This window comes from Carassius gibelio, chromosome B2, assembly GCF_023724105.1.
Source record: "Carassius gibelio isolate Cgi1373 ecotype wild population from Czech Republic chromosome B2, carGib1.2-hapl.c, whole genome shotgun sequence".
NCBI lineage: Eukaryota > Metazoa > Chordata > Actinopteri > Cypriniformes > Cyprinidae > Carassius > Carassius gibelio.
Genome location: NC_068397.1, coordinates 1,851,969 through 1,873,547, shown reverse-complemented (window position 1 = coordinate 1,873,547; position 21,579 = coordinate 1,851,969). Strand labels below are relative to the sequence as shown.

Sequence of the window (21,579 nt, the reverse complement as noted above, 5' to 3'; positions counted from 1 at the left end):
ATATACAAATTTCATTCTAACGTAGGGAAAACAAAAATGGCGAAGCGTTCCTCAGATGCAAGTCTGTTATTTACAGCAGTAATCTGACTGACATTAGTTTGATCTCGAACTGATGAATTAGCTTAAGCTAGCACTCCACCGCATGCTTAAAGTCAATGTGGACAGTTGTCATACTTGAGACCGGTCTTAGGACAATTTTTTGAAGGTCTTGGTCTTGTCTCGGCCTCGTTTGCACTCAGTCTCGTCTTGATCTCAGACTAAAAGGACTCTAGGTTTTATTTAAAGACTGAATTATTTAACATCATGTATGTGATGATGTAAAACGTCCTGCTTTAAATGCAATCAATAACTTATTTCTAATTGGATGTAATTTGATAATGATGTTCCCAAATTGTGCAGAGTTTAATGTGGAATTTTAAAAGAATTCACCAAAGTTAATACAAATTGCAAAAAAAAGCACATGAAATCTTGTTTTTCCTATTACATAAAATTAAGCAATATCACAAGAGCAAAAGAGCTGTTTTTATGAATATGTGCAGGATTGCAAATTGTAATATTGACTTGATGCAAACATTAAACAAATAACAAAAATTAAGTGAATTGCATTTTAATTTTTATTTATTTATTTAGCAAAAAAAACTGTTCCAAACAAAGTTCAGCAATCCATAGCATCTTTTTCATTTCTGAGCAACGCAATACTGAATAAATGAGATGTTTGATTTGAATGAATGGGTTGAATGAATAACTCAGGGACTCACACGTTAAGTGATTTACCAACAACTGGTGGGTTTAATTTGACATTCAAATTTAATTTATTCATTCATAACATTTCAATATTTAATCTTTTATTTATTTTTAATTACTCTCAACAATATTTATGCACTTGTATGAGTTAAATCAAAACAAAACTGACTCAACCAATGGCGTGAGTTTGGGGGCGGGACCATCTGCTTTCCTGACCAATGGCAGGGGTTGGGAAACTAGTTTGAAAACAGTTATTTTTGGTGCATCAGATGGAGCCAAAATGACTTTCCTGCTTTAACCAAGTGTCCTCGTATTTGTGAATTAGTCGATTATATTACATATATTACACAAGACAACAGATATTTCATACTCGTATATGCAAACTTCTAAAAGACAAGCAGAAACAAACAATACACAGGACAAAACCAGGATCATAAGAAAAATATCTTTATTTGACTTGTCTTGAAAAATGCACCGATTTAAGAAAAAAATAGACAAAACAATACAAAAATAAAAACAATAATGGTTCTGAGACAGAGAGGAAAAGAGGGAAAGAGTGGGCAGTGACCTGCTCTAGTGCATTCCCATCAGCACACACACACACACACACACACACGGAGAAGCAGATTCTGTTATGATTACATTTGAATAGTAGATCTTTAGTTGAAAGCAGATAACAATCACACACACACGCACACACACACAACCACAAACTGTTTCTTAGTATTTAGCATTATATAACCTTCTGTCAGACGCCATTCAGAGAAATAATTACTTTGATTACATTCAAGATATCTATACAGCTATACAGTACATTCGGCTGTGCATATAGAAACCTACATACATCCAATATAAATACTCACACGGCGCCGAAAACTATGAGAAAAAAGAGGATGGTGTTAGAAAAGCAGAGCAATATAGACCAAGCAACTATACATCAACTTATCAAAAACTAACAAACAATTCCTATATTTTAGGGGGGAAATAGTTCGATTGTAGTTTTATTTTTGGTTAGCTTCTTTCTTTAACGTCCGTATGAAATATTTGGGAGTCCAAAAATCTGAGTACACTTCACTTTGTCTCTACAAATGATCAGCACTCGACAGTGTTTTAGCATGTGGTTTGTTCTCAGACGTTTGGACTCGTTGAGACATAATTCATGAAACTTTTTCACCCAATACTGTATGGTGTCCGAGGAGCTGGATTGTGGCTTTGGGGATGTGAAAGTGGGCACTTGGTCAGGTGATCGCGATGCGATTTCAAGTCTTCATTATGATGCTCCATTGGCTTTCACTAGTCTCCGCTGGCTGTAGAGCAGATACAGTCATCATCTCAGCTCATCTGAAGCGTGTTACTCCTGCAAGTGCTGCATGCTTCTCTGATACTCTTCCACAGGTAAAGCACCTTGACTCTGAAGCTCATATCCGCGCAGGTAGTGACCGTTGGTCTGGCCGGCAAAATACAGGAGCTGCCGTGCAAACATGGGCTCCACCTGCGAAAGCAGACACGCTGTCATTCAACTCTGAATTACAGCTAATGGATTATTGCACATGAGTACAGAAGTATGCCTTTACTGAGTGCATTCTAGTGCATTAACGTTGATATAAGTGGTGTGTCGAGCTGTGGAGAGGCTGATGTTACCTGAGCTGTGATCATTTTGCTCTGCCGTTGAGGGTCTGGAAACTCGTCTCCGAAGCACAGCACCACCTGAGAGCGAGGCATGGGACGGCCGTGGTGAATGAAGCCCTGCAGTTCTGCACACAGCACAGCAATGCACAATTAATAACTCAGCTGCATTTTATTCACTCACAAAAAAAGGTTCACTCCAAATCACAATCATCAAAAGAAGAAAAAACAATGAGCGTGAAGGAAATTACGCTTTTTTTTTTTAGGATCATTGGATCATTTTTCTCATTTTGCACATTTTCTGCCAGAACTTGAATGCAAATTCTAACGTTTTGCTGTTTTTTTTTTTTTAATACCAATTTTATTGGTATGATAATAAATGTTTGCATTCAGTATAAATTCAGGGTAACACTTTATTTCAAGGCCTTGCTTCCTTGTTACATGTACTTACTATTATAATAACAACAAACGATGCATTATTACATGCAAGTAACCCTCTAAGCATACAGTAAGTATATGTACTTAATATCACTCAGTACTTAAATCAATATTTATACTGTAACACGGACACCTTAAAATTAAGTGTAACCAAATTCAGTATAAATAAAATGAAGCACGGCTACACCAATCATTAGGTATAAATGCAACGCATTTGAATAATCCTTCAGAATGGTTTGCATACTAATGTCAGATTTAAATTTGATTAATAATTGTTTTAAATGAAACACTAGTGTTCTTTTTCTACACTGTCTACTTTTTATTAAAATAGAAATGTCAGAGCACTTGCATATCATTGCTCTCTTTGCTGATTTTGATTGCTTCTATTGTCCTCATTTGGATAAAAGTGTCTGCTCAATGACTAAATGTGATTTAAGAAGCAACTAGCTTGACAAATACAAAGTGGTACAAAAGTGTCTAAAATTGCTGATGGCTTTAATATCAAAACCCATTCTTTACAGTCATGACTCTTCCCATCAGAGACAAAAAAAAAACTCCTGATGAGCAATAAAGCGAACACAAGACCCTCGTAAACTGATGACTAGCTGAGAGCTGAAATGCAAATGAACTTTAGCAGGTTCATGTGTGATGATCAGACGCTCGGGAGCTCGCTGGAAAATCCCACAGTCTCAAAGACGAGTGAAACAGAGCTGATCATGACACATGGCCAACCACACACAGCTTAATCAACAGAACGAACACGCTTTCAGAAGTGACAGGCCTTTCTTCATTACACAGTCCAAGTAAAACCAGCTCTAGAGCAAATCTACAGCTCAACAGACTGCTCTGATGGGATGCCATCTGATGTGGATCATTCATCAAGAGAATCAAACCAAACAGACATTTTTGCATTTTGAAATGCATTTAAAATATATATTTGAAAGTGTATGTTTCTGCTTTGTGCTTAGTTGTAATGAAGTGAATTAAAGGGGCTTTATTCAGACGGGATCTCTGACCTGAGAGGAACTGCTGCGTGTCCATCAGTTTGCAGGTCTGCTCTTTCTCCAGTTTGTTGGGTTTGTCGGCGTAGGGGGCCAGAGGACCCTCCCAGTACACCCTCCCCTGACACAGACGCTTGGCGTAGAGCCCGTCCGGAGCCAGCCACAGCAGCACGCCCCGCTCCAGCACGTTCGGCAGCTTCTCGGCCCCGCGCCGCTGAGACTGAGGGTACGGGAAGGGCAAGAGCACGGGCTCGGCCCCGCCGTACAGACGCTCCTCGGGGCCCGGAGAGGACGGGGACGAGGGGGATCCTGGAGACGGAGAGGAGGAGATGCGACAGCCTTCAGGGCTGCTGGTGGTCACCTCCTTCACCAGAGACTCACGGTAATACAGAGACACGTGCAGACGGCAGTCTGAGGAGCACACACCAGAACAACATCAACCCTCATCCTTCACTCATGCTCTGACACACACCTTCCCCTCAGAAAGGCCTGAAATTAAACTTTTGGGGGGGGTTTTGGCCCAGAAAGCTTATATTGATTCATTTTTATAATGTGTTTCTTAATATTTGTTTCTGTTATTTTTGTTTTATTCATTTCTTATTTACCTTGTTTTCTTTAATCATGTGCGTTATAATGTGTCTCTATGTGTGTGCGTGTACCATGTGTGTGTGTGCCTTTAGAATATTATGTAGTCTCAGCACTTTGTTTGGATAGTATTTTTTTTCTGGATTGTATCTGATTTTTAATTAAAATAAAATCTAATGTTGTTTTTTGACATTCTATTCATTTCTATGCTCAGGTCAAAATGACCCACGAGGGAAAGGATTTGTAAAAAAAAAATAAAAATACAGCCACATAAATCCTCAAATCCACTAAATTTTTTTTGTGTGTGCTCCAAATTCAAGTGGAACAACAGTCACAAAGTCTTGTACCACTCAGATGAACACTATTTTTTTATTGTAAAAAAAAAAAAAATCCGGGTCAAAATGACCCGAGGGAAGGATGAAGGTTAAAAAGAAAAACATGACACAGTACTACAGTGTTTTGGGTGATTTCTAGGTGGTTTCAAAGGGAGTGTTGGGTATTTTACTCTAAAAAAAGTAATTCATTATGAGCTACTAATTACTAATACTAAAAGTGTAATTAGATTACTTATTACTTTCTCTAAAAAGGGTTACACTTTATTTTAATGTGTCCTTGTTACAGTGTAATTACACATTTAAATACTGATTGATATTAATTAACAACATGTACTTACTATATGTTTAGGATTAGGTTACTTCCATGCAAATATGCATCATTTAATGGTATTATAATAATAAGTACATCTAACATGTAACAAGGACACCTTAAAATAAAGTGCAACCTTAAAAGCATTGGATTTCTTAATATTAATTACTTTAATAAATAATATAAAATTGCAAAAAAATATTATTAAATTGATCAAAGTATTTAAAGAGAGACTGTTACATTAAAAACCTGTTTTATATAGAATTGTTCTATAGTCTGTACAGTATTTAATGCAATTACATCATAAGTTACTGTAATTAAAGTAATCCCTCACTTTACCTTTTCAATGGGAAACTAATTAATTACTTAGTAACATATTTCACCTAACACTGAGCAATAGCAAAGAATCCAATCAACGAAGACCTTTCAAATCTGCTTTTTATCATCCAAATTGTACTTCCTTAAACTACTTGATTTACAGTATCAATCATCTACTGTAAATGTTACATGTCAAAGTTAATAGTCAGGGTTATTATAGTTAACTAAAACTAAAACCATAAAAATAAGAGCCGTGTTCACACCTGATAGTGCCATGGCTTCGGCCGATCTCATATTGGGGTCCATTGCCACTGGATGGGTTTCTGTAGGCGAATACGTGTAGAAGGAGCCAGATATCTGATATCCTGGAAAGTGTAGATACATGAAAATTGATTATTTTACTGTCTTCAACATTAAAACTATAATGTGACAGTAGCACCTATAGTGAAACAAAACGATTGTGTTTCCACTTCTATCACTGACTGTATCATAGTCAGAATCGAGACAGACCCAGACATGACTGGACCAGCTTAGACTAGAGTTTTGTATGGGTTCATTTAGTACAATTAACCCCAAAATAAACAATAAGCAAGACCCAAATCTGGAAAAAGACTATATTTTGAGACCCACTGCTTATAAAGGGACTAAATGTCAGAAAAAAAAGGTGTTTTGTGACACAGATTGACTGGTACCCCTTGAGTTGGCCTTTTTACAGAGTGAGAAGCGCCGTTATTAATCAAGTGAGTTAATAAACAGACAGGCTGAACCATAAATGAAGGATTTCCTCTTTCTGTTTAGAGTCAGCTCATGTTGCTCGCCCTTGATAAACTCTCTTCTTTATCATTGCAGAAACAACTGAACGCATCTATGACCAAGAATAGCTTCAGCTTCTCTCATATTAATATGCTAAATATAGTACACAACCTTTAAATATGGCCTGTAGTCCTTTCGGCTTACTTAAGATCAGTGTTGGGGTAAGCATTACAAGTAATGTGAGATACGTAATCAGATTACTTTTCAAGTACTAGTAAAAAAATGCATTACATAGAAAATATCTGAGTTACTTTTTCAAATAAATAACGGTAGTTCCATTACTTTTCTATTTATTGACTGACTCCTCTGTCTCTGCACTGAGAGAAATCAGAGACACTTCCTTCAGCCTGAGGCTTATTCATCTCACTTCTGAAGAGAAAAGGCCTTTACAGATGCCTAAAATATAGCTTCTGGGTTTTTGTTATAACAAAAAAACAAGTCCAGCTGGGTAACAAAAGTAACACAAAGGTATTGTAATGCATTACTTTCCATAAAAAGTAACTTAGTAACGCAATTACTTATTTTTTATGAAGTAACGCAATATTCTAATGCATTACTTTCAATAAAAAGTAACTAAGTAACACAATTAGTTACTTTTTTATGAGGTAATGCAATATTGTAATGCAAGATATTTTCTTAAAAATAACTAGTTAACACAATAAGTTACTTTTTTGTGGAGCAACGAAATATTGTAACGCGTTACTTTCCATAAAAAACTATGTAACACAATTAGTTACTTTTTATGAAGTAACCCAATATTAACTAGTTAGCGTAATTACTTATTTTTCATGAAATAACGCAATATTCTAATGCATTACTTTCCATAAAAAGTAACTCAATCAGTAACTTTTTCATGGAGTAATGCTTATTGTAATTCATTACTTTCCTCAAAAATGAACTACAGTAGGTAAAGCTAAGCAATTACTTATTTTTTATGGAGTAACGCAATATTGTAATGCATTACATTCCTTAAACATTTTAACTTTCCCCTACACTGCTTAAGATACATTGCTGTTTGCCAAATTTGAGAAAGTGTGATGAATGCAATGTGCTGTGTGTTAGTGGAGAGGCAGGTACCGTTGTCACAGGCGGATGGGTGCCAGGACAGGGAGCGTGTGGGTGGATACGGACACTGGCCGTACGGTAACTCTGCGTGAGGAGCCTGAGGATGAGGCTGATCGCCGCTGTATTCCCTCCAGTCTCGTCTCTCCTGCGGCAGCATGTATCCCGGCATCTGCAGACGGACAGCGGACAGACTCCTGAGACTGGACTTCATCACACTGGAGCCAACCGTTAGAGCTCGTAACACACTGGAGCACACATTACAGCTCGTAACTAGCTTAACCATCAAGATTGACTTGGTTAACCTGCTTCACCAGAGAGGTTTCATAAGGCTGTGCTGGTTCACCAGTAATAAACCAGCTGGCACCAGCTCATCTTCACAGCTGGGACTGTAGTTACTAATGTTAACTAAAACATCAAAATGTGTTTAGATTTTAAAACTTTCGTTAAAATAAAATACAATTTTATCTCAGCTGGATGCTAAGAGCAACATTTTTAGGTTTGTCTTGTTTAACTTGATGCACTTAACTAACTAAAACTGAAATCAAAAATATATATATAGACATAAAAGAATAAAAACAAAAGTGATACTAAAATAACACTGCTCTGAGGTCATGATATAGCTCTAGTTATATATATGTATATGTCTGTGTATGTGTGTGTGTCTGTATTAAGGTTAATGCACTAAATATATAACTTGCTTTACTTGATGTACTAAAATAAAATAATCAAAAAATATAAAACTGTTAAAAACAAGATTACAAAAACTTCCACCAGAATAAAAATGAAGTCAGAAAATATAAAAATATAAACTAATTCAAACATTTTATTAACACTATAAAAGTATCTTGACACTTCAACACTGTTTCACATTGAAAGCACCTGCTAGGAACAAGCAGTAAATGCATATGTACTGGATATAGATGCAATGCTAATTTGAAGAAAATCTCTTCACATAAGACGCCTCCCTGGGAAATTAATATTTTGTTAACAATTGTGTGACATGGCAAAGGTGATACCCCTTACCTGAGGCTGTAGAGGAGGATAAGAAGAATGCACTGGATAACTAATAGAAGTCATGTGTCCTGCGCCGTCATCCATACTGCTGGACTTAGAGCCTGAAATACAACGAATTATCTATTTATAACCTTCATACATAGGCCTATATATATATATATATATATATATATATATATATATATATATATATATATATATATATATATATATATATATATATATATATATATAACTGCACAATAATATTTATGAATTTTTGTCTGCAAATCCTACAAAAAAATAAAAATAAATAAATAAATATCCACACAATTTAAGCATTTGACTATAATTGTGATGACTGTGGCCAATAACTGTTAACGACTTTATTCTTGTTTTGAACATGAGAACAGATTTCGAGAAGCTGCTTAATCGCCAACTTGAGCTCATAACAAAACATAGAAACTATTTTAACGGTTGTCGATTTTATAGGAATTTGTACAATTTGATTTGTATGCGAATGCACATTTTGTAAAAAAAATAATTAAATTAATTTGTTAATAAATAAATTATTAAGCATAAATGTCCAGCCCTAAACCCAAAACTCAGCAAATCGCATGAAAACATACAAATGAGTCGTACGGATTTCCCACCAATCCGCGTAAAACACTTACGAATTGCCATGAGAGTGTGTTAAAAAGACTTGACGAGTTTGTATTTATTATGTATTTATTTTGTTAAAGACGCTGTGACTGGACATACCAAACAATTCATCTTTTTGAAAATCTAAATAGTTTACGCCACAGTCACGTTTCCATTTTCTAGAGGATTTGAATTTGGGTGAGCGATCGATTATTATATCTTATGCTAGTATTTTTGCTCAGTTTTCTGTGTCTTCATCGGTTTTATCCTCAAAACAAACTGCACTCACTCGTTCACTTACAGATCAGTTCATGCCTCCACTTCGCAGGTAGTTCACAAGCACTAATATAGCAACTAAATTAAGGTGTGAAACTACAAAGTATGTTATTTTTATAAAATTACTGAAACTCTGCAAACTCTTGAACGCTTTTTGGTCACAGCAGAGATCTTCATGGTCTTGGCCCAGCATCTCGAAGCACGAGCTCGTCTGATGCGAGGTCTGATGGGTGATTTGTGTTGCTTTAGTGCTGTGCACTTGGTAACTGAAGCTCTCTATAAAAAGCTTGAGGGATTTTAGCACATGTAGTGGCTTCCTCTTAGCTTCCTGCTACACATACTGAGGGCAAGTAGCAATATTTAATGTGAATGCATAGCATGCCTCCACCTTTGTGTAGCAAATTAGCTCTGTTCACTGCTCTTTTGTGAGCTTATACTTTTCAGTAAGAGCTGGAATGATGCAATGCATCAAACCCCGAGCGAAAAATGCACCACTTCAGTATTTGTGTTTTAGGCAACCAATGCACAGTTCCAACAGAGCTTCTCCTGATGCATGTTGTGATACATTAAATGCACTTCACTCATTGCAATTAATTGTTATGCAATCCAGAAATGGAAGTTACCTCTCTTGGCTCCTTCTGGTATTATCCTGTAGACCTTGTAAGGATCTGAGATGTCCAGCTGGCTTCTCTCCACCAGTTCATCGAAGTCATTGCTTTTGTTCAGGGCACAGCGGAGCCTGGTCTTCCATGTTGGAGGGTCTGGTTTGTCCAAGCCTTCTCTGTACTTGCCTTTGAACAGAGCCCAAGCCTACAAACCACAAGAGCGGCGTGAAGATGAGAAGAGATGAAGAGTGAGCATGCAATACTGTTTGTTAATAAGTGTGCTAATGATGCATTAAAATTCATTTCTGTTCAATGTGTCTGACTGACTGAATTGTCATTGCTTTTATGTGTACAACAACAGAATGTCAATCTATTATTAACATGTAACGGTCTTTCTCTGCTCAATACAACACGATTACTCCTAATAATTTATCATACAGTTGCCAATATGATAAAAAAAAAAAAAGTCGCAAAAGTGTGCTTTAATAATAATATGCCCCAAAACGTGTTTGTAAAGTAAAGTCACTTAGAGATGCGTGAATGTAATCGCATCTGATAACACAATATCAAACCACGTGGCTGCAAACTAGTTTTTCTCGGAACAAACTGCGCTTTTCTTTACGGTTTTGGTTTGATTACTCTGAATCAGGTGGTATTTCGGTGACTTTTAGGGGATGAAGTCAAGTTCACACCGGTGTCCGACAGAGGAACCACAAGTGTGGTTGAGTAGAATAACTATGGCATTATTCATTAATGTTCTGCAACCGCTTCTGGCTTCACTTGAACACTAGATCTATTGTTTGATCGGTTTCGTCAAACGTCAAGCTTGAAAAGCGTGCAGTGTGTATGAAACTAAACGGACTTAGTGTGCTGATGCTCTGAGGGGCCAGAGACACCTGATCAGAGGTGCACCTCATCCTCCTTCACCTTGAACAGCGCGGCGTCCTCGTCCCGGTTGTAGTCCTGTTTCCCCGCGTGCTTCCAGGGAATCCTGAAAATGGTTTTCTCGTCATTTTCCCAAACCAAGCCGGGATAGTCCCCGCTGTCAATCTGATCGATGAGCCACTGTCTAAGTTTGCCATTCCCACAACTGACTGACATGCTGCTGTCCCCATCTAAGTTCATGTCTGTGAGGGAGGGATGCATGCGAGAGCAGGTGCACATGCAGTGAGCAGAAGAGTGATTCAGATCAGTTCATGCATGCACATTCCGCATTCACACACACTTTTATAACGTGTTCTCAAACGACTGAAAATGATGCATGAAAATAATGCGTTTAAAGAATGAAGCTTCAACTTTTAAAGTTTACATGCAAGTCAAATGTAGTTTAGAATACACTTTATTTTAAGGAACAAAATATGCATAGCATACTATAAGTGATGCATGAAGCATAAGCATTATTAATAATCAAAGGATGCATTTTCTATAACACTCCAGTCATATTCAGCTCGGTAATACAGTCTTACCTTGGTGAATGCAGACAGCTTCGCTTTGAAAGCCGACACTTCTCAAGTCCTGTCAGAGGAAGGTGTTTCTATTCTTAAATAAGTCAAAGCGCGTTAGGTGGAGAGATGGGTGGAGCGTTACGTGGAAGCGTGTGTCTCCAGCACCATTGAGAGCTGAAGACTTCAGAGAAACGCGGCAGAACCGAAAGAATAAACATCCAGCATACGGGAAACCCCTGCGAGACGCAAACACACACGCGCTGGAACAAATATCTGTCGATAAAACATGCCAGAAAATCTCCCGGGCTCGTCATCACGGATCCTGACGGGTTTGGTGTTTGTTTGTGTCGGTTTGATTTGAGGAAACTCACAGCTGTCACGGAACAACACCGGGCTCACGAGCTTATTCTGAGACCGAGCGTCCCGAGGAGGAGGCTTCGTGTGTCTCAGTGTGTTCTGAGTATTTCCACAGAGCTGCAGACTTCACTGTCGGGGTGCCTTTAATTCCCCCAAATAACTGAAGCAAATTAAAACTCATCAGGTAGTCAGTCTGATTTCAGATCTGTTCCCAAGCTCTTGAAGTTCAACAGTGTTGAATATGCTGCTCTCTGCTGTCTCACACAGAAATAACACATCACTCACTACACACTGGGTTTTATTAATAATGCATTTATAGTGCTCAGTTTTCACACTTATTGTGTACTTAATATATACTAAAAATGATTCTTACGATCATCTAAGTGTACTCAAATCTGCTATTTTTAATATATGAACCAAAATGTGCTTCTAACATACTCTATATTTAAAAAAAAAAAAAAAAATTTACCACTTGTAGTACACTTGTTTCATGCACTGGTTCACCCAGTGTACTAATAATAATATCTTTTAAATACAGAGATAGTATGTTAAACGCACATTTTAGTTCATATATTCATAGTGTCTCAAAATAGCAGAGTTAAGATTATTTTAAGAAGCATCTTTTTTTCTACCTTATTTTTAAAAATAAAAATGTCTATTCTTTCATGTTACTTTGGCATTAGACAGTTCTTTGGCTGGTGCAGGTCTTAAAGGGACAGCTGACGCTTCTGTCACGATTTACTCATCCTCAAGTCGTGCCAAACCTGAAGTCTCCTTCTTCTGTTAAACACACACGTAGATGTTTCGAGGAATGATGATAACTACACAGTTATCATTTTTATTACCACTGGCTCTCATTTTTATTTTTAATACTGTGGAAGTCAGTGGCTACCGACATTCTTCAGAATATTAATTTTTGGGTGAACTGCCCCTTTAAGAAAAATAAAATAAAATAGAAAGTCTATAGTATAAATCAGTTAATGCAAATTTGCTTTAAAAGACACATCAATAGTAAACATCAAAACCTTGGTTATGTCTTATTTACAGAAAGTGTCCATAAGTAAATCAACAGTGCTGTGTCCGTGTGGCAGGATGGCGATCTGATGGCAGATATCATGACGAGCGTCCAGGGATGATCAGATGTGTTCAGAGTCGTGGTCCTCCGGCGTGGAGCTGATGAACATCCTCCTCGTCGCTGAAGGGCTTCTCCTTCTGGTCCTGCTTCAGCCGCTCTCTGAACTGAACACAGATCAACCATCAGACGGTTCATATTTCTACAGACCATGTGGTAATCTGGATCACACATTCACACAAACACACATCTTTAGCCCACTGTCTCATATTTGATTCACAACTCAATCTCCTCATGTTTTCTGTCTCTGATAGAGAGGGTTTTTACACTTCTAGTGTAAATGTAGAAATGTGCTGCTCCTCGTATCAGATCTTTCCTGATTGTGATCAAGTAAAGGTGAGAATAAGGTCAGTAATATCTCCAGATGAACTCTTACTGGACTGAAGCAGCTCAGCTTTACTTGATTCTCCATCAATCATGTTTTAGAGTCTCAAATCTGATCCTCAGGATCTTTTGAGGAGCGTTTGTTTCCAGAAGCTTTACTTTCACTGTTCCTCAGCGGAGGAATGATCTCCACAAGCCTCCAGAAAATCTCACATCTTCTGAGGAGCCTTGATTTCTCCAGCTCTCAGTCACTGTGTTATATGTGCGGATCATTTACATCTCATCTCATTACTGGAGATATAGAGAGATATTTACATCAGTTTATGTCAGTATCTGATCTATCAGCCTTATCTCACTGATTTACAGCAGAAGCAGCAGAATCAGCAACTGAAGCACATTTCTGCTAAATAAAAATCATTTTCGAACTATATCAGACCATATGAGCTAGAAAGGCCTGCAAAATATGTTAAGAGTATGCTGTGTTTTTAGAATACTTTTTTATTTTATTTTACAATGTTCTGTATTTTAGAAGTATTCAGTAATTTGCTTGTTTGTTTTTAATATTAAAAAAGAATTTTTTTTTTTTTTTTTTTTTTTTTTTTTTTTTTTTTTTTGCAGTATGCTGATTTATATATATATCCTGAAAAAGCTAAAATTACTGAGTACTCCTGGAATACGGAACATTGTAACATTCTGAGTGCTATAAAATGCTAAATATTCTTGAAATACTGAGTATTCTAAAAACAGCATACTCTTTACATAGTTTGCAGGCTTTTCTGGCCAGTAATTTTAGCTTTTTCAATATTGTTGGGTAAAATATTTTAGAGTATTTGAGTATGCTGTATTTTTGGTTATTCCTTATTTTAGAGAGTATTTATTTCAGAGTTTTTTGAGTATTTATTATTTTAAGAGTATATAGGCTCGTATTTTAGCATGTTCAGTATTTTAAGAGTATTCAGTGTTTTTCTGAGTACCAAGTATCTAAAGGGTATCTGTATTTTCAGAGTATTTTGTATTTTAGAGTATTCAGATCAATAAAACATATGGAAATAAATAAAGGTGTTTCACCATGAAGAACCTTTCCTGTTTCCCAAAAGCTTCTCTGAAGGGTCTTCAGATTATAAACAGGTAAGAAAGCGATGGTTCTTCTATGGCATCGCTGTGAATCTGCTTAATAAAAATACTCTGTGATTATACTTGTTGTATGGTAAACTGATAAACTTAAAGCCTGATCAACTGGAAGAACTCATTTTGTACTTGATCCACGTTAATTGTGCTGAGGTTCGACTAACTGATTGTGCTGAAGTATAACTAGCTCAAAAAGTGCTTCAGGGGCACTTGAATCATCTCACATTTAAAAACTGACATTAAAACACATTTTAGGCTTTCAAATTTGTAAATATCAACAAGTGTCGAGCGATATGTCATGTTAACAGATTTGCACTATACTCAGTATGAGATACATGCATTACTTCTTACTCGTGTGACTGGACATCACAGGAAGGAGAACGTGAGATTTCAGAGAAATACTACAGACCTCTTGATGTTTTTGAGAATGGAGCGGTGTTATAGTCTCACGTCAAACACAGGCTGGTGTTTACTGGTGTTTTGGGAAGTTCAGAAATAGCCCAGTCCCCTTGACACCTAGTTATCAGCTGTTCACATGGTCACACTGGCTCGATTCGGCTGGTATCTGGCCTGAGAGCACACTGAGCTTCTTCTTTAGGGAGAGTTGTGTGTCCTGGTGCATGCAGACGAGTGCAGACCTCACATCGATCACTTACCAGAGCACCAGACAACCCTCGCCTTTCAGAGGAGACTCCAGTACTGAACGCTGTGGAGAGCAGATCGACTGGGTCACACATCAGGTCAAACCAGTAAACCTTAAACATCAATACTCCTCCAACATAATAAGAAACGTGAGAACATATTCTTCAAAAAACAGTTTTTAACACATATTTTAACTTTTCCAAAAAAAAAAAAGAGAGAGAGAAATGAGAAATCATATTAATAAATACTAGTTAAATAAAACAAAAAAAATAAAAATTATATATATATATCTCAAACACATACTGTTTTAAGTCTTATATTTTATCATATTTTTAACTTGTATTCTACTTCTCATATTGCTTTATTCATGTTTGTACAGCACTTTGGTAAACACACATTTCTAAAAAAAAGTGCTTCATAAATAAACTTTCACTTGACACACTCACACACACGCACGCACACACACACACACACACACACACACACACACACATATTAAAACAACTTGATTTTGTACATTGAATAATGTATGAATGTAATGAGTTTGTTTGTTTTATTTTTAATTAAATTATAGAACAAAGCCAACCCACATGGATTTCAATAACTATATACAAACCAGTACATGCATAAAAAAAAAAAAAAAAACAAGGATCAGCCAAAATAGATTTTATATAACTAATATATTTTTTGTTTTTAATGTGAATATCAGTGGGCTCTAAAAACAACTTTTGCTGTTTGAAGAACAATAAGAATTCCACACAAAAAGATAAAAAGTTGAGAGAGAGAGAGAGAGAACAAACATGATACAGGTTAGAAATGACATGATAGTTAGTAGACGGTGACAGAATCTCCCGTTTTTGGGTGAATTCTCCTGTTAGCTGTGCTACACAGACGTGATGTGAGGCCACTGCAGCAGAGTTTAGGTGGAGGTCTCGGTGGGAAGGTCGTAACCGGAGCAGTAAACACCGAGTTACGAGAGACATCCTGTGTACATGATGTTCTCCAGATGCAGAGGACTGCTTTTACAGCTTCAGGATTTACTGCCTTCGCTGCTCCTGTCACAGTTTATTTAGGCTTGAAGCTGACGCTCAGACGAGTGCGTTCTGAATGCTCAGAATACTCCAGTGAGCTGAGAAACACAGCTATTAATGATCCTCTCGTCTTTAACAAGAGCCGCAGAAATAAAGTCAGGCAAGTTTCTTATTACACATCTCTAGGATTACTACAGGACATATCTTCACTCTTAAGAAATTAAGAAAATTGATATACAATTAAAATGTAGCCTAAATTAAATCATTATATAAAGTGATTGTGTCTCTTCAGAAAACTTTGGATGTTAACTTTTTATCTTTTTGAGTTCCAACTGAAATCCCAACACCAGCAAATAATATAAAGTAATAATAAATGAACAGATAAATAAAAGAAAGTAAAGGAGTAGCAGCCGAATCAAGTCAAAAATCTGAAGAAAAAAAAAAAGACGTGTCTAATTTCATCCGGTCTGTCTCGGGTCATGTTTTCCTTTATAAAAATGATTTATGTATTTATAAGAATTTTAGATATGTCCAGGTCTTTAAAACCCCCTGATTTCTATGCACTATAATAACTGACAATGTTGGAAACTAAAATTGTTCCAAGAAATAAAACATTTTCGCCTTTCTGTTTGTATATTCTGCTTCCAAGAAAAAAACACTTTTTTTTTCTTTTTTTTGGTTTGAAACGGTCCAGAACTCCAGAAATCTGACTGTGGTTTCTTCTCAAAGCATGAAGGCATCCATCCTTCTGACAGGACCAGGATGAGAAGGGCTGGGCTGGTCCAGTTTGGTTAAAGAGGGTCAGTTTCACATTACGCATGGCTGGGTTTCACAGGTTTGTAAGGGTGACAAGAGAGCTGATGGTAAAGGGGGGATAAAAATAAAGGCGTAGTGAGACCAAGGCATCATCACTGCAGAACCCAGCTCACGACTTCCTTCCTGCACCAAGAGAGCCACAAAAGGAAGTGTGTGTGCGTGTGTGTGTGTGCGCGCGTGTGTGTGTGTGTGTGTGTGTGTGTGTATGTGTGTGTGTGTGTGTGTGTGAATGCAAGGGTGTAACTAGTTTAATACGGCATAAAAAACTAACAACACAGAGTTAGTGTTAGAGAAGACTGAGGAAAAGCGTGTGTGAGTGCAGAACTTATAAAGCGTCTGCTTATGAAAAGCCTTCAGTGCCAGTGACTCACGCTGCCCACTGGCGGCCGAGAGAGATCGGATAGCTATTAGAGAACGAGGCGTCAGAAACACATGCCTACACACAGGTTTTGTGTGGGAGAATCTGCTGCTGGAATACAGAGATAAATCATCTCCTACAGAAACAGAGGAAAGACAGAGATGGGCTTTAATACGCCACAGAGGGAGATGCGATGTTAAGACCTCTTGCACATGCATGCAATGATTTATTTCTACTAAGTCTTTCATTTCATAATAAACTCAAACATGGCATGCACTTCACTCGTCTTCACAGGTCTTTGCACCATGCAAGAGAACAATGCATTCAGCAAATGCAAGTAATGTTGTGCAGAAGGACTCATTTTGTTGTAAAAAAAAAAAAAAAAAAATAGAAATCATGCATCTCAGATTCTTCATTTAATTAAACAGGATGAAGCACATTCAACTACAACAGTATTTTTTTTTTTTTTACTAAATACTATGTATAGTAGTAATATATCAGTCCAGAAGAATTAGAGGTCAATCGATGCTGGATTTTACTGATGCAATAATATTTAAAGATAATTGTGCTTCTGATCTATATTTTGCATGTTAAATAATGTTCTTAGTCTTTGCTTTCTGTGATGGGGACTGTGCAAATTATATCCAAAAAAAGTCTTTATGCATAATGTGGGGCATTTAATTATAAACAAGCCCTGAATACACAAGGACTTTTATTTTGGAAGGTCTATGCTTTGCTCCTTCCAGCAGCTCATTCAAACAGATGCAGGGAAAGAATATGAACACATACAACCATCAACAATATACAGTATTGTTCAAAATAATAGCAGTACAATGTGACTAACCAGAATAATCAAGGTTTTTCGTATATTTTTTATTGCTACGTGGCAAACAAGTTACCAGTAGGTTCAGTAGATTCTCAGAAAACAAATGAGACCCAGCATTCATGATATGCACGCTCTTAAGGCTGTGCAATTGGGCAATTAGTTGAATTAGTTGAAAGGGGTGTGTTCAAAAAAATAGCAGTGTGGCATTCAATCACTGAGGTCATCAATTTTGTGAAGAAACAGGTGTGAATCAGGTGGCCCCTATTTAAGGATGAAGCCAACACTTGTTGAACATGCATTTGAAAGCTGAGGAAAATGGGTCGTTCAAGACATTGTTCAGAAGAACAGCGTACTTTGATTAAAAAGTTGATTAGAGAGGGGAAAACCTATAAAGAGGTGCAAAAAATGATAGGCTGTTCAGCTAAAATGATCTCCAATGCCTTAAAATGGAGACTAAACAAGAGAGACGTGGAAGAAAACGGAAGACAACCATCAAAATGGATTGAAGAATAACCAGAATGGCAAAGGATCAGCCAATGATCACCTCCAAGATGATCAAAGACAGTCTGGAGTTACCTGTAAGTACTGTGACAGTTAGAAGACGTCTGTGTGAAGCTAATCTATTTTCAAGAATCCCCCGCAAAGTCCCTCTGTTAAAAAAAAGGCATGTGCAGAAGAGGTTACAATTTGCCAAAGAACACATCAACTGGCCTAAAGAGAAATGGAGGAACATTTTGTGGACTGATGAGAGTAAAATTGTTCTTTTTGGGTCCAAGGGCCACAGGCAGTTTGTGAGACGACCCCCAAACTCTGAATTCAAGCCACAGTACACAGTGAAGACAGTGAAGCATGGAGGTGCAAGCATCATGATATGGGCATGTTTCTCCTACTATGGTGTTGGGCCTATTTATCGCATACCAGGGATCATGGATCAGTTTGCATATGTTAAAATACTTGAAGAGGTCATGTTGCCCTATGCTGAAGAGGACATGCCCTTGAAATGGTTGTTTCAACAAGACAATGACCCAAAACACACTAGTAAACGGGCAAAGTCTTGGTTCCAAACCAACAAAATTAATGTTATGGAGTGGCCAGCCCAATCTCCAGACCTTAATCCAATTGAGAACTTGTGGGGTGATATCAAAAATGCTGTTTCTGAAGCAAAACCAAGAAATGTGAATGAATTGTGGAATGTTGTTAAAGAATCATGGAGTGGAATAACAGCTGAGAGGTGCCACAAGTTGGTTGACTCCATACCACACAGATGTCAAGCAGTTTTAAAAAACTGTGGTCATACAACTAAATATTAGTTTAGTGATTCACAGGATTGCTAAATCCCAGGAAAAAAAAATGTTTGTACAAAATAGTTTTGAGTTTGTACAGTCAAAGGTAGACACTGCTATTTTTTTGAACACACCCCTTTCAAATAATTGCCCAATTGCACAGCCTTAAGAGCGTGCATATCATGAATGCTGGGTCTTGTTTGTTTTCTGACAATCTACTGAACCTACTGGTAACTTGTTTGCCACATAGCAATAAAAAATATACTAAAAACCTTGATTATTCTAGTTAGTCACATTGTACTGCTATTATTTTGAACAATACTGTATAAACAGTGTCATGATTAAATAATCTTTTGACGATAGTCACTGACTGAGAACTGCACTGAAACGCTGAGCCTGTAGAATGCTAAACATTTGCATTTTGATCTTTCTTTAATTGAGTCATGTTTAGAAGTTCCCTCTCATCTCTACACTGACCATGTGGACTGAAGTACCTGTAGAATGGGCGCAGCGGTGTCATGGATGGAGAGGATGTGTGTGATGCTGTTCCTGGCCAGTTGCTCCCGGTCTCTGGCATCTGGAAGAACAAATCCACACGTTTATCGTCTTCCCGAAACATGCACCTTTTTAAAAATGGTGTGGTGGATTCTAGCGGTCTTATCTCTGAAATTACCCAAGTACAGGTCTGGTAGAACCTGGAATGACAACCAAACCAAGATAACACCAATCTACAACCTGACACTCTCTCAATCAGTTCACAGCTCAGAAGAGATTTCTTTTATTCTTTTACATTTTGCAAACCACTTTGACATTATATTTACTTGAAATGTGAATATCTTGATGGATTTGTTTCATGCAAACACTAATCTTTTGTCTTCTCCAGATGTTCACTGATGGACTGGAGTGCTGTGGATTATTGTGATGTTTTTATCAGCTGTTTGGACTCTCATTCTGACGGTACCCATTCACTTCCATTGATGAGCAAGAGATGCAATGCTAAATTTCTCCAAATCTAAACGCATCTACAATGCTAAGGTGTTTTATGTGGTCACGTTGCAATGTCATTGCTAGGCTATTGCTGTGATAGAAAAATATATGTAGATTCCTCATTAGCGAACATATAAGCCATCCGCCATATTGTAACGGTCTACTTGGCGCTATGTGAGAACCTACAGTGTGATGAACGGCCGAGTCAAATCAACTCAAAGTCTAACTGTTATGACACGTCTCGCATTAGTTTTGTTGTTGGTTAAATTAAAAAACCCTGAGCGCAACAATGACGCGTTGTTTAACGCACACCTGAAAGACAAGAGTCATGTTTGCTCTGCGTTCTGATTTCTCATCACATATCCAGCATCGAGATCACATTCCTTCTCAAAGTTACAGTCCTAAAGCAGCAGGATCAAGGAAGTCATGCCCATCTACCCATAGACAGTAAAAGAAATGGACACAGCGACCCCATTGGAACTCAATTGAGACAAGTGAAGCCCATTTTTAGCGTTTTTTAGCACTTCCGTTTCTGACGCGCAGACTCAAACTAAGCTTGACGACGTCAGCAACCTGTCTGACAGATGTAAATCTTCTAGTAGCTGTGCGTGCAAACTGCCATCGTTAATCTTGCAGAGACGGCGAGCTTGAGCGGGGAGTTCTTTGTCCTGAGTGAGCAGGAGTAAGTATTCTGATTAATTATTTTGTATAGTATTTTAAAATGTAACGCCAGTACGCCATATTAAGTTAATTGCCTGCGACCTTCTCCTCCTGTCTCTACGGTAATGCGACAGAGAGCCGAGTGGTTATGACGCAATCGTTAGCCTATTTTTTACAAAAACTGTTTCTACAGGAGTAATGTTCTCTGTCTCTATTTTTGTTATTTGAAAATTATTGTTTTGTTCTAACTGTTTAAATAATAATAATAATAATAAAAAAAAACTGTTTCTACAGGGCCATAATGTAACATAGAAGGTAGGCTAATGGAGCCCTTTATTCATTGTCGTGTATCTTTAGAAATAAATAATGGACAAACGGAGTCTTTAAACGCCTCAGATGTAAATTATTCGCTGTCAAAGTGACGCCAAAATGAATGGGAGTCAATGGGAATGCTAACGCAAGTGAAGTTCTGCTACAAGATGGCAGCCCCCACCCGACTTCAACTTCTGGTCGACTTCCTGGCCCCCTGCATCTACCCTATTTATTCCGTTTCCCATGCCACAGTGCTTCAGGAGTCCGCTAGTTTCGACAGTTTGAATCCCTGTTAGCGTTCACACATAACTTTGTTAATCCAGAGTCCACGCGCTCAGAGACTCTCTTAAAGGCACAGTACACACCATCACAGACTCCTGATGCTGCTAAAGCTGGGTTCAGTCACTCGCGATGGGTTCATGCTAGCAGCACTGCATTAAATTTAATACATGTACTTAAGATAAAAATCTTAATTTTTAAAAGTAGGCTACACAGGCAAAAACGTGATCCTTCTGTGTCTTACTCTA

General features: G+C 37.5%; 1 protein-coding gene across 1 annotated transcript; it reads right to left on the bottom strand.

The window, feature by feature from the left end:
- Positions 1-1,175: 1,175 nt before the first annotated feature.
- LOC127950803 (interferon regulatory factor 4) lies at positions 1,176-11,722 on the bottom strand. Its single transcript, XM_052548111.1, has 9 exons — positions 11,218-11,722; positions 10,679-10,878; positions 9,770-9,956; positions 8,259-8,350; positions 7,248-7,404; positions 5,621-5,722; positions 3,825-4,220; positions 2,386-2,498; positions 1,176-2,236 (listed from the first exon to the last, which is right to left on the bottom strand). Exons 2-9 carry the CDS (start codon positions 10,874-10,876, stop codon positions 2,096-2,098), a joined length of 1,386 nt encoding a protein of 461 aa, XP_052404071.1. The 5' UTR covers positions 10,877-10,878; positions 11,218-11,722; the 3' UTR covers positions 1,176-2,095.
- Between the last annotated feature and the right edge of the window lie 9,857 nt (positions 11,723-21,579).

Coding starts and splice junctions, on each gene's coding strand:
- LOC127950803 (XM_052548111.1), bottom strand. CDS start 10,876: ATGAACTTAGATGGGGACAGCAGCATGTCAGTCAGTTGTGGGAATGGC. Junction 8,351..9,769: donor ACCAGAAGGAGCCAAGAGAG/GTAACTTCCATT, acceptor GTTGTATTTCAG/GCTCTAAGTCCAGCAGTATG. Junction 7,405..8,258: donor ATCCTCCTCTACAGCCTCAG/GTAAGGGGTATC, acceptor GTCCGTCTGCAG/ATGCCGGGATACATGCTGCC.